This window comes from Branchiostoma belcheri, unplaced genomic scaffold, assembly GCF_001625305.1.
Source record: "Branchiostoma belcheri isolate BF01 breed outbred unplaced genomic scaffold, Haploidv18h27 scaffold73, whole genome shotgun sequence".
In the NCBI taxonomy this organism is placed as follows: domain Eukaryota; kingdom Metazoa; phylum Chordata; class Leptocardii; order Amphioxiformes; family Branchiostomatidae; genus Branchiostoma; species Branchiostoma belcheri.
The window spans coordinates 1,357,234-1,371,403 of record NW_017804387.1 but is presented as its reverse complement, the minus strand read 5'-3'; the positions used below and the strand labels follow the sequence as shown (position 1 = coordinate 1,371,403).

At 40.1% G+C, this 14,170-nt stretch overlaps 1 protein-coding gene across 1 annotated transcript in view; it reads right to left on the bottom strand.

Moving 5' to 3' along the window:
* The window catches only part of LOC109485137 (syntaxin-binding protein 5-like), a 104,124-nt gene that overhangs the window by 64,092 nt on the left and 25,862 nt on the right, over window positions 1-14,170 (bottom strand). The window contains exons 3-4 of the mRNA XM_019788571.1: window positions 5,661-5,742; window positions 3,981-4,081 (exon numbers count right to left, since the gene is read on the bottom strand). Of these exons, the coding sequence (XP_019644130.1) occupies window positions 3,981-4,081; window positions 5,661-5,742 (183 nt within the window). The remainder of the gene's footprint in view (window positions 1-3,980; window positions 4,082-5,660; window positions 5,743-14,170) is intronic.

Genomic DNA, 14,170 nt, shown 5'->3' with positions numbered 1-14,170 from the left:
GGGGGGGGGGGAACAAGAACACACTGTTAGCTTGTTTGTTTGTTAAGGATCTCCTTTAGGCCACACCAACTTAATTTCTTGGTTAACGGATTTTTATAGAAAAATAATGGAGCGGGCGGGAAAAAAAAAAACAGGCCTAGGCATCCTATCATGGCCCAAAATGGTACGATAGGAGCCATGAAGTCACTGAGGCTGGTTCAAAATTTAAACAATGAATTTTGAACTTTTAATGATATCACTGCATTGAAAGATGGAATAGCTGTAACAACTAGGAAGAAAAGTACTGTTTTCAACTGTTCAGGGCAAAAATTGAGCATTTTACAGTTGATTCTGAATTTTTTTTTTCTTTGCAAATCAGAAAAAAATGAAGCGGGCGAATCCGTTAACCAAGAAATTAAATTCAAACTATTCTTCCTGGAGTCCTGGTGATTATGTAAATTACCGTGTGGTTCACGGGGGTTCACCATGCCTCCCTCTGGGTGATTTGAAGTGAATCACCAACTTCTAGATAGTAGTATTCAGTATTCACACCAGGGCATGCCTCTACTCTTTTTCAAAAGGAGTGGTGGGTTCTTTAACGTGTGTGGGGTGTGGCTCTCCCCAAACATGGGACCTCCATTTAACAACCACATCTGAGGGATGTCCCTTATCAGGGCCAGGTACTCATTTTCACCTGGTTGAAGCGAGGAAAGTTGTGTAAAGTGCGTTTCCCAAGGGCACAACAGCGAAATCAGCAATTATCACAGTGGGCTGATGTTATGTCTACTCGGTTAAGATGTTAGAAATCCTCCCTTACATTGTCAATCCATCCCTTCTTTAAAGAAGTTGGTTGACTTGTGAGTTTTTGCCTTCTCCATCCAATATAATGTGAAGGTCTTCCTAGGCCACTTCTCCCTGAGTATCTATTGTTTTGAGGTAACCAACTTGGCAAGAAAGCATTTTGAGCCACGGTATTTAAAAAATAGACAACCTTCACCTTGCTTGATGCAACGAAGGAATAAATCAGTGAAGTAAAATAATGGTAATGCAACAGGGTGAGGGTTGCATACACATGATTGGAAGCACCACATAAAGGTACGGCTGGCAATCTTTATTTGAATGCAGTCAAGTTCAAATGGAAATCTGCACTAAACCGTAAAGATCTTCACGATCTTACGTACCCCTAGATGAGATACACGTGTACCTGTGACTTCTCAGATTACTAGAAATTTCAAGTCATGAGTTTGCATGCTGTCAATAAGGCCTAGGAAAAAATGTTGTGTTTCCTGTTTCAGTCCTTAAAAAATTCGGGTCAGCAGGTAGGAATTTTTTTTAAGACTTTGGTGGCAATCTCTAGTGATCCAACAGGCCAACTTATAGAATGCAGTCAAATGTGCACTTCAATGTCAATGTTGGAAACTGATTGTACAATGTTTCATCTCTCAGGTGTCAGATCACGGAGCTGGAAAAGGTTGATTAGCTCGAATTATTACCTTGCAGGGATCCACATTAAAAAAGTCTAGGGTGGGCAGTTTTTTCTAGGGTTAATCGTGAAACAGGAAACACAAAATTTTTCTCCTTGGCCTAACCTTGCAGGACATTTCTCTGAAAATACTATGGATATCTTTGTGAGAATCTACTGTTGCTTTGAACCAGGCTCTACGTGTTATGGGCCAACTGTGAAGTCTAGGTAGGATTTGTTGTTTCTTGGATTTTTCAGAAATAGTATGAAGCAACAGGGAAAAGAAATAAAAGTAAAAACAGAACTAGACATCCTATGATAGCCCCAAATGCTATAATTATGATAGGAGCCATGATGTCAACATACAATTTACCAAGCTGGTTTGTAATTCAAACAATGGATTTCAACCTTTAAAATTTCATCAAACCAATGAATTGATACTGTAGGTGGATAAACTGTAACAACTAGAAAGGCAAGGAGCTTTCTTCAACTCTTTGGACCAAAATATGAGCATTTTGTAGTTAACGTTGATTCAGAACCTGAATCTTTTTTTTTTTTGCAAATCAGAAAAAAGTGAAGCTGGCAAATCCTAGAATCAATTAACTAAAACTGGTTTGGCCTTAACAACAGGTTTTATAAATTAGGAAAAAAAATGCAAAACACAATTGCAATAGTTAGCAATTCTCCAGTGTGCTTCATACCAAAAGGTTGTAACCTCCTGACCTCAATTCACATCGTCAATATAAATTATGACTATAAAAGGCCCCGTTTGAGCCCCCTTTACCGTACTCAATAGCGAATTCCAATCAACGAATTCATCTGCAGAAATTCGTCTTGTATCGAAAAACTGGTATTGATTTTGTTATAATTCTACTTTGAAGCGATAACAAGGCTAAAGCACCCCGTTACTGTGTACGCCAGAAATATCACCACGCTGTCGGTAAAGGAAGTGGATATGGAGATAACAACGCTTTTAGAACTGGATGATTTAGTCACACAGGAAAAATATGTATCAAACTTTCAGAGATACATGTAAGACTAGACACTGCATGTCAGGCCATGTTGATTTGATTATATGTATGACATCCTCTGGGAACCCCAAAACTGATGCGAGCGTGCAAATAAAAAAAAGTTTGGCAAAAAAAGTTGCTTTCATTATGAAATCTACATGGTTTTGAAGGTTGAACAAATGACACAGGTTATGGTTTGGCAAATAATCTAGGCTTCAAATTTATTTCTTAACATTTTCGTCTTTTTTGTTTGATTTTGGCATTCTACGACATTGGAATCATTTTCCGATGTTTTTTTTTTTCATGTATTTGCTCATTTTGCAACTTTTTAGTTTTTAGCAGCCTTGAAGGTGGCAAGGTGGTCTTGTAGTTAGGGTTGTTAACTTATAATAATAATAATTAGATTCAGAAGGTTCTGAGTTCGAATCACTGGTAGGCCCCACTGTTGTGTCCTTGCAAAAGGCACTTAACATCTATTTCCTCATGTGTAATTGAGAACCTAGCTTCAGTTAGGGACATCCCTCGGATAGTACGTAAAGCCGGAGGTCCTGTGTTTAAGGTGAGCCACACCTTGAGCACGTAAAAGATCTCACCTCACTTGTCGAAAAGAGTAGGGAACCTTCCTGGTGTGAGTGGTTCAAACCTCACAGTCTGGTCTAAGGGTTGACATCTTGAAGAGGTGACAGTCACCTGTTACATGTCAATTCCTTCCACATTTGTATGGTAAATCTTCATAAATTATACCCCAATCTACATCATCATCGAGCAACAGTTACTGCACAATTTAAATCCAAATCAGACTTTGAAGAACTGCCCTTGCACAGACGAGACATCTTGCACTGTCACCACCTGGGGGTAAACCTACCCCCAGGGCTCTAGCCAGCACCCGTTTTTCTGTCAATTACTGCACCTTTGTGGCGCCTGATGGAAAATCTTTAAACAAATCCGTCAAACTTGGCAGACAAAATCAACAAAAATCTTGGGTAAAAATGTAAGAACATCTGACGGACGACCGACAACCACTCTCAACCTCGTGATTTCTTTTTTTTTTAACGGAGTGGTTCAATGCAAGGTCTATACGACCACTTCTCGGCATTGAACTAGAAATATGAGAGAAACATGGCTATGTCAAGAGATGGCAGTGAACATTTGATTTGTAAGTCTGTAGATTGTAGGTTGGTGGAAAACACTTGTCAGGGAGGGAATTCCAAAGCTTGGCCGTACGGGGAAAGAAACTGTCACTGTAAAAAGATTTCGCACAAGGAATTTGGAGGGTGAAGTTGTGTGAGCTTAAGTGGAGAAACTAGTGGAATGCTCAAAAGTTCTGAGTGGTGGAACTAGTTGGGTGGGTTCTGCAACTCCCTCAAAAAGTAGGAAATTGCATTTTTGGAGGTTTGGAAATCCTAAACTTCTTTGGTGGTTGCGTTGTGCCTTTGGCACTCTTACCCCCAGATCTGATCGTGAACCTGGGCTGACAGAAAAATATCTTCAGCTGGCTAGAAGCCTGCCTGTCCCCATCTGTACCTTACCTTTCTCTGTTGTACTTGAGGGAGTGGAGAATCGCGGGCCTCTTCTGGCGGAGGTTCCACAGATGAAGGCTGTCGTCCGAGCACACGCTCACCAGGGCGCCCTGTTTTATCAACAACGACACACCGTCAGTCACACGCAAATCACCCCCGACACACCGGCTAACTTCCACAAAAACCTTTTCTTACATCTGTAGGTCTTGGAAAGAGAATGACGCAGCCTTGTCAGGTCTACTTTCCCCGAACCTTGAGTTAAAACGTACCCGCTGTTCCTTTGCCCTTCAAAACTTCTGCTCCGGTCACTCCTGATTTTTAAACACGGCAGAATGGCATTTGCAGAGCCAATCTAAGGGATACTGATATAATATTGTGGCAACATTTTAACAGTCTTGTCTGATAGGATGACATTTTCCAGTTTTATATCATAATGTCCTGTTTCAATAAATTCTTGTCTCCTCCTATGTACGTGACTGTTTGGAAGAAGAATTTTGTAGATTCCTCACATACTCAAACACATCTTGAAAGCAGGAAAACCTTTCAAAATGAATCACAATCAAAATCAAGACTTCTGAAGGCGGTTAGTAGGAACAGCACTAGGTATAAATTCAACTCATAACGAGAAATAGTTGTTGTTAAGTTATACAAAGTGAAACAAATTTACTCTTGTGTGAGGAAAGTCACATACATAAACTGCTAGCTGGGGCATGGGGGAACAATTACGACATCTCTGATATTGTCTTAACTTTATATTGCTTTCCCTTTGGTGCAATTAGAAGTATACGCTGAAATTTACACGGCATTCTTTTTCTTCTCTGGGGACAACTTAACTACTATTACTTCCCAGTCGCTGTTAAAAGTTGCTGAGCCTTGGAAAGCAATCATGTCTTTGTAAGGTAGTACTAGTGTTGCCATGCACATAACTCATTGAAGCAGGTTTAAATTTCCAACACAAGAAATTGGACTTGCCCAAATTTTTGACTGTACAACTCGTCTTTTTTCAAGGAAAGAGCAATCCACCGCTTCTGTGATGACACTTTATGCAGATGCACAAGGTAATTTACATGTACGTCAGGGCATTACAACCATCCCTCAACAAAGAGGGGGGGCGCCACAGACTTTCTGCAGCCTATGATCCACTGCTTGATACCTGAGTCACGTGTGTCATCCACATAACATGACGTCACAGAAGCTGTGGACTTATAGCTATAGCTCATTCCTTAACAAAGAATGGAGTCGTACACTCGGAAATATGGCTTGCGTTCAAACCTGCTTCATAATGACTTCTACCAACACAGATGAACTTTCAAGACCGGAAGGCCGACAATTGCTCGATAGCAAATACAACATATTACAGTCCATCTCCCTCATGGTCTCATCATCCATGCCCAAATATGGTCACGCACACCAAATATGGTAGCACACACTGCCATAGTACATTTTCTGATGAAAATAGCCAAAAAGACTGGCATACTAAAAAATTCTAAAAGCCTGTATCAAAAAGATGAAAAAGAAACAATTCTACCTCCATATAAAGTTTCAGGTCATTTGGCCCCAAAATGAGGAAATTGAATTGATTTTTAAGAAAAAAATGGCATGAGAAGGAGAAAAGGAAACATGACTATTGAGTAAAAACAATATTTCATTCATACCTATGGTATGGAGTGAAATAATAAGCACACCTACCTCATTCACCAGGAAGATGAGCTGTAGAACGGCTGCGTCGTTGTCGTGCATGACGTGACAATCCACACCAGGACGGCCGAATCTGGGATTCTGAGTTAAGGAATTACCTCAAGAAAGAAATCTAAGGTTCTACGTGTTTTTTGTTTATTTCATGGCTGTACTTCATGTATTATTAGTAAAAAAAGTTTAAGTCCTTCCCAGACCATGTGGTGTATCAGGCGGTGCCCATCTCATGTTCAATAGCCCTTGGGCCACACGGTAGTACAATCACTACAGCAGGGAATACAGTATTATGGGGTCTGTCCTTGGTGCTGAATCATGGGTTAGCTTTCCAGTGGTCTGCTTTTATATTTGGTCATAAATATTGAAGGAGGCCAGGACTCTGGTCCACGAAAAATATTGGGGATGGCAATGGGAGATGTTTTAGGTCTAGAAACATCTTGGACAGTAAAATATGCTTACCCTTGGATATGGTATCTTTGCCTTGGAATTTACAAGTTGCAGTTAAACAGAAAGCTGCAAGGGGGATCTTTTGATGCACTAGCTAATTTACGGGTATATTCTCTCTTAAAAATTAGAGCAGCAGATTATCCAAACATCAACCCAGCCATGAAGTAATAGAAAGCAGTCCAAAAAAATCAATTGTAAAGGTTAAATACAAGCGTGTTGCTGAAATTACAGCAGTGTGCTCATCCCTGTCACTCAACCAAGACGTTGAGTGTGCGTCAGCCCACGTATGCAAAGGTGGATCTTCAGCTACCTTCAGAACCGCCGCCAGAGAGTGGTCTTGGATGACGAGACCAGCGCCTGGCGTACCCTAACGTCAGGTGTGCCACAGGGCGGTGTCCTCTCTCCCTACCTGTTTCTACTCTTTATGAGTTCGCGCACCACTGTACATCATGACACCACAAACGTTGGGTATGCAGACGACGTTGGTCTCTCAAGAACTCTTGCTGTACCCACAGCCGACCTAGATACAACCGTGGCGGAGGAGACTTCTCACCTTGACTGCTGGGCGGAGGAAAACAGGATGATCCTGAATGGTTCCAAGAGCCAGCTCCTACAGATTTGCTTCAGTAAAACTGTTCCCATTCCTCCATCGATCACCCTGGGCGGCCAACCTGTGCCATCGGTCGGATCAGCGAAGGGACTTGGTTTCATCCTGGATAGAAACCTTTCATTCAGCGAGCAAGTCACCGCCATGACAAGCAAGGCATCGCGGAGACTGCACTACCTGCGTCTGCTCACAAAGCAAGGCACTAGTGTCACGGATCTAGTGCAAATCTACCTGGCACTAGTAAGACCTGTCCTCGAATATTGTCATGTACTGTTGGTAGGGTGCGGCAAGGAGCAAGAAATGGCCATTGAGAGGGTCCAACGCCGTGCCCTCCGCATCATTTCCCTGGGAGGACGTCGGAGCGTACCTGATCTGCCCACACTGAAGACGAGGAGGGAGGAGGCAGCAGTGCACCTGTTTGAGCGAATGCTGCGAGATGACCACCCCCTACACGACTTGGTTCCGCCGACTAGGTCTGCAGCAACTGGACTGTCCCTGAGAAACGCTGAGAGGATCAGTCTGCCTCCAGCTCGTACAAAGAGACTGCGCAATTCCTTCTTGCACTGTGCTATCCGGTTGTATAACAACAGACCAACACTCGATACACAGTAATTACTTTGTATATACGTTATGCTATGTGTGCTCGCTTTGCTTTTATGGATCGATTCAGGTTGTAATTGAGATGCTGTTTTTTTAAAGATATTCTACGTGTAACGTTATTTGTAATGTAAAATTTTGTAATGTGTTCATTGTTTCATGAATTATGTAACGAGGACGTAATTCGGGCAATGTTTTGCCCGCGAGCTCCTTTGGACTTTTAATAAACTTGTAAACTTGTTACTCACCCACAGACTGACAGGTAATAAAGCACACAATTCAATGTCGGAGTATCGGGCCAGCAGCTATCAGAAAAGTTGGCCGGGCCTATCTTTCACAGGCTGGCAGGCCTTCACCCCGTGTTCATGGAACAGGAAGGGGCACCCCTGGAGAACCATATCCAGCGACTGGTGCTGTTGTATACGTCTGTTTCCCGGAGATAGACCTGGCCTTTCATTCTGGGCGCCTTGAAGAATACGGCAATAAAACAGCGCTGCCAGAGTAACGGAAGCTTCGCATGCCGGCAACGATCCGCGGCGGCTGACAGGTTTCACAGATCGTTTTTCAGCCGCCATAATGCGGGCGTACCCGGCAGTACCCGACTGGCACGGAGCCATAATGGTTGGGGGGGGGGGGCAGCTATCATCGTGTAGGCTGCCTGGATTAACTTGTCACAGCACGACACAGACAACTTTTATGCCTGGGCTCCAGAGAGGGGTATCAACATGGAAACAACAGCGGTGTTAGAATAAAAAAACACATTAACAGATTTGTGGGGGTGGCAGTTGCATCAATGTGATAGATTGGCGTTGTCAATGATAAAGTATTCAACAAAATCGTGCAACGTTGTAACATATGCTAATCAGTATATTGTGAGTTTGACTTTGAAATACTGCATACCAGCATGCAGCTAACACGGAAAATCATGGACCCATTTTGACCCATTAAGAGGGTTCAGGCAGGTTCTTTCTCTCATTGCTGTAAAATGCAAAAGCCAACAATAAAATTAAACTTATTATAATTATCCTCAATTTTATCATCCAGCTAAATTTTATCTGCATCAGAATTTAAGAAGGTATGAATCATACTAAAAACTGTTCAGAAACCATTGCAATAATTTCTTGTATACTTCAATCATAGGTGGTAATAGGGATTAAAAATTCACATACACCTGTGTTGTGCAATGCTTCCACATAACTGGACCTATTTTGAGGACATGTATGTGTTTTAAATCTGACAGAGTGCACATCACATTGACACAAAGATTAAATTATCTGAAGTGAATAAACAACTTGTGTCCTGTTTACTTCCCTTAATCAGATAACTTACTCCATATATAAACTACTTGATCCATTTGATTTTCATAAACTTACTGTTTATGTACCATTGAAGATAGTCTTGGGGAATGGTTCATCATACAAGTACCTGAGTGTATTCTTGCCGAATTTTAAAACTCCATTCAAATTCGGCAAGAATACAGGTATAATGGTATTGACCTAACACTAGTAACAGTCTTAGTACTGACCTGACTAAGTTGCTAAGTACTTAGCACCAATATAGACCCTGATATCAGTTTATTTACATATGCCAGAAAAACAAATAGCGTAATCAAATAGTAAACGGTGTGTAGACTTGGCCAAATATATAACCTAAGCACAATTGGTGTAAGTACAACAAATGGCAACCAAAGTAAAGTTTAACGAATAACAAAGAATGTTAACCTAAAAGTTAGTAAAACCAGTAAAGCAGTACACTATGAAATAAAAACATTATTGGGGATAGTCCTTAAGTTATAATTCACTTTGTCTTTACAGTAGCAAAACTTCAGTCTGAGGAAAATTGAGTAAAGACATGTTCACAGAACTTAACCTTCAAGGTGGCAGCAGAAGGGGGAGGGGGGCGAAAGAAATGATTTGAAAAATATTAATGGTAATGATAAGTTCACAGTACAGAAGTGGCAAGAAAAACCTTGCACATTGAAGTACCATGAAAAAAATAAGGAAATACAGTATTGTTTGAGTCTGACATATGTTGGTTGACCTTGTCACCTTCAAGATGGTGGCAAGAGGGGGAGGGGGGCAAAAGAAATTATTAAAAAATGATTATGTCAAGTTTACAGTACAGAAGTGCCAATAAAAACCTTGTACATTTAAGTACCATGAAAAAATAAGGAAATACAGTATTGTGTGACATATGTTGGTTGACCTTGTCACCTTCAAGATGGTGGCAAGAGGGGGAGGGGAGCAAAACAAATGATAAAAAAATGGTAATGATAAGTTCACAGTACAGAAGTGGCAAGAAAAACTTGTACATTAAAGTACCATGAAAAAAATCAGGAAATACAGTATTGTGTGACATATGTTGGTTGACCTTGTCACCATATCTGCTGTTATTTCCCTTGATATCTTCAAGGTCACCAGACAAACCAAGTACAAATCTGAAGGGCTGTCCAAGGGGAGTAACAAATACAATCAATGTATTGTACCCTTGCCAGACAGTGTGCCATTGCAATACAGATGGGTCATTCTGAAATTTTCAGTCAAAGGAAAATTTCAGATCTACTAAAACCACTCCAATCAACCTATTGCTCTTGTTCTTTTGGCCACATCAATTTAATTTGTTGGTTCTCGGATTTGCCTCTTCATTTTATTCTGACTTGCAGAAATAAAAGTTCTGAATCAACTCAAAAATGCTCATATTTTGCCCCCAACAGTTGAGGAAAGTTATTTTCTTCCTAGTTGTTAGTTATGTTACAGTTTCTCCATCTGTCAATGCAGTGGTTTGATTTAAAGTTCAAAATTCATTGTAAAAATATTAACCCAGCCTTTTGTGTTGACTTCATGGCTCCGATTTTTGCATTTGGGACTATAAATATAGTATAATAGGATGCCTAACCCTGTTTGTTTTTTTCCCTGTCGGTTCATATTTTTCTGGAAAAATCCGAGAACCAACAAATTAAATTGGTGTGGCCTTACCTAAAAAAAAACAAAAACTTGGGTAACTGTCTTGTGCATTTTGGTAAAATTTATAGCAGTCCTCTATCTTGTTGTTTCCTTCTTTGCTGCAAATTAGATACAAATGTACTTTCAAATTTGTACAAACAAGCATGTTGGCAGAACTTAGCTAGTGTATCTGTATCTGTATCTGTATCTGCATAGCCGGTATAACCGCCTTTCGGCGTAACACACCAGCTTCGCAGGCACGCGGCGCAGCGGCAGCTGGCTATATTACACCGATCGACTTGTTACACCTAACCCTTGAACTTCTAGCTAGTGTACCTATACGAAGCCTAAAACATTACATGTATTGTGGATGGCACTTCAGCACTCGTTTAAGGTGGAATATTTCCATCTATACTTTTCATATGTTGTGCCAGGAAAGATATCATCAGCATTGGACAAAATTCTGATGCAATGTTGACCAAACATCCTTCGAAAACTGAGAAAAATTTGGGTTTTGCGCAGGTGTACGTAGTACATTATGCCAACGTGCTATTAAAAACATAGAAGCATATTTTCCATTTCTACATTCAGCATTCTGTCTTGCATGCCATGGAGGTACTGCTAACATTAAGCATTGATTATATGGCTGGAAGAATAACCCGTGAAGCTTTCCAGGTGTTACAGATATGACTGGCAAACATCATGTGGTAAGTGTTGTGGGGAACTACAGAATGGTATCTTAACAATTCTGTCAAGCAGAATTACATAATGTGATGTCAAACTCCAACCTGACTTATACCTTTGAAGCTAGATGGTGTAAGCAGTTTTGCCATCTTTTGTTTGCCACCTTCTCCACTCACCTAACACCATTGTTCCTTCTATCATAACTCATACCTCACACGAACCTCTGGAAACATCTGTATATATAGGATCTGATTTTATTGTGTTCTGTATGTATTAATTATAAGGTTTAGTTACTGTACTGTCTAACTATGGGCCAATGAGTGACTGAAAAAAATAAATAATACTATTGCCATATGATAAGCAGTTAAGATTGTTGCATACCAGAAAATGACCAGGAATGAAATAAAGAAACTATTTTTTTTACCAAACCAAGAGTGTTTTATTCAGCTGACGTTTCAGTGACCGTCTGTCACCTTCCTCGGGGCAATTCTGACTGGTTTACATTGCACAGTACAGCAAACATTAGCTGAATAAATCTCCTGATTGTATAAAAAGAGTCTCTTTATTCAGTGACTTACCAACCTGATGAAACTATTCACACACAGATACTGGTATTTCTAATGTGACTTATAATGTATGTTGGAAAAACAAATCATCATCATTCATAGCTGGCTAAAGAACAGTATATTCATAACATATTGACAAATAAACAGTAACTGTTCATTTTCAAATGAAACTGTCTACATATAATTTAACAGACATAACCACAGGAATTATTTTCAGTTACTTTTTTAAGGTTAAAAATTCTATCTTCAAGAAAAGTATCTGACTGTTCTTCATGCAAATATTTTAGGACTCATTTTCACATTGTTCCATCACTGACAAAAAAAACCTTCCGAGCACTCTGGTCCCTCAAAACATTGTGCGAGGCGCCGACGTCATTGGTGCTGACATGAACTACGCCAAGGCTTTTGACTTATGGCCTTTGAGCGCCGTATCAGGCCAGGGTTTTCCCCCTGGCTGTAGTTCCACTTTAACTGCCTTGCATGTCATTTCCGCTCTCTCGTCAAGACTTCATCAGTTTTCAAAAATAAACCTGATCCCTGAGGATCCGCGCCCATTATCCGTCCCTCTCGTAATAGCCGGCAGCGATCAATCTACCGTACCCCGACGTTCGTGATGTTGGCCCTTACACGCAGCTGACATCCCATTTATAACAAATTTTTACCGCCAAAAGATAAAATTTCGCCTGGAATTCTCCCGACTCTCGTGGGATCGAACCTTGACACCCATCGGAGCTAGCCGCGGGTCTAGAATAAATAATGCAGCAGTGCTAAATATAGATCGATAGCGGCTATGAGGTCCAAAGCTATAGCGGTGACTCTAGCTGTATCATATAATTTGTAACTGGCTCAGGTGGTGCTATCTTCCAAAGCTAGGTTGTGACTCGCAGGTGTTTGTAGCTGTTTCTCTCCGAAATTTACGACGTCTGCCATAATCTCACACCTGTAGGCTACAATAACACAACACGCTAACGTTATAACTGAGAGTAGGGCTTGAAATCTTTTCCTGCATACCTGCACTGGTGCAGGTCAACACTGAAAATTACCTGCACCACAGAAAATTTGAATTGCAGCACTCAGAATTTAGGAAGTATGGATCAAGCTGTTCAGAAACCATTGCCAAAAACTTCTGAGGTGGTGTTAATAAATGAAATCCACATATACTTATATTTGTATATAATTACAATGATAAACCTAACATACTCATGAAAGGACCCAGACCTCAGAAAAACCACGTACACAGCTCCAATTTTACCTGCACCAACCATTGTGACCATTGGAAAGCTAACCCAAGATTCAGCACCAAGGACAGATCATGATTTTGAAATTAAAAAAAGCACATGTATATATAAACCCAATACATGGACCAGTGCAGGTAGACATCAGAAATTCCTGCACAGCTCCAATTTTACTTGCACTAACCATTGTGGGCATTGGAAAGCTAACCCATGATTCAGCACCAAGGACAGACCATGATTTTTAATAATAATAAAAAAACACATGTATATATAAACCCAGTACATGTACCAGTGCAGGTAGACATCAGAAATTCCTGCACTAACCTGCATATATGCAGGTGGGATTTCAAGCCCTCAAAAAGATAAATGCTGTTTTGTTATAACACACTCCATGGGTCATGTGTTCACCTATACTGCTTCATTAGCATCAGAGTTGTTGTATATATAAGGAGTATTGATTAGTGTTGAGCCGTTCTCCGCAGGTCTGGCTGTGAGGAATCATCACTTCTACCCACCTAACTTCACTTGACCTTGGAGGAAAAACATCTCAATTTCTTTCGACGACCAAAAACGCCCCGGGGGACTACATATGACTGTCATTAAGTCTTGACATGCAATATTTTACCTTGCCTGAGTGAAACAGACAGGACTTAACAGAAAAAAAAAAACATTGTACAACTACTGAAATTCCTGATTTTTTCACTGTACAGTAGTGTACTGTTATGTTCACTGTTTACACTGTCACTTCTGTACCGTGAACTTATCATTGCAGTTAACAAATAATTCCTGGACTTTCTTTTTCCTGCACCTGTCACCACCCTGAATATATAGTTCTGTGAACATGTCCACTATTCTCAGAGCATGAAATTTTGCTACTGTGAACATTAAGTGAATTACATTTTTTTGTATAACATCTAACTCAGCAGTGGTAGAAATACTTTTCTCAACGTTCTGCAATATTTTGACCAAATTTTGCCGTTCAGAAATACTGTAAATTATAAAATATAAGTCAGCACCTAAATTCATGGGATATACAAAATTGCATGTTGACAAACATTTTAGTACATGTAATTTGAAAAATACATACTAAATTACTAGTAAATTTGTGAATAAATCTCCTGGTTGTGTAAAAAAGTTGTGTCTCTTTATTCGGTGTCAAAATCATTCATGGAAAATTATATCATAAACTTTAAAAAACTATAGTAAACATAAATTTTTAAAAAGCTCTTAATGTTATGCTGCTAGCCTGAATTTTTTTCAGTCTAAATTGCAGGTTGCTTAATTTTTCTTCTGCAATATCGAAAATGTCTCTGCAGAATACATGTTTGCATGTGAGTATTTCTAACACTACTCAGTATACAGAAAACTGGTGGCAAATGTTACAATATGCAACTGTTACAGGAGAAGCTGTATTGTACCTTGTGCTGAC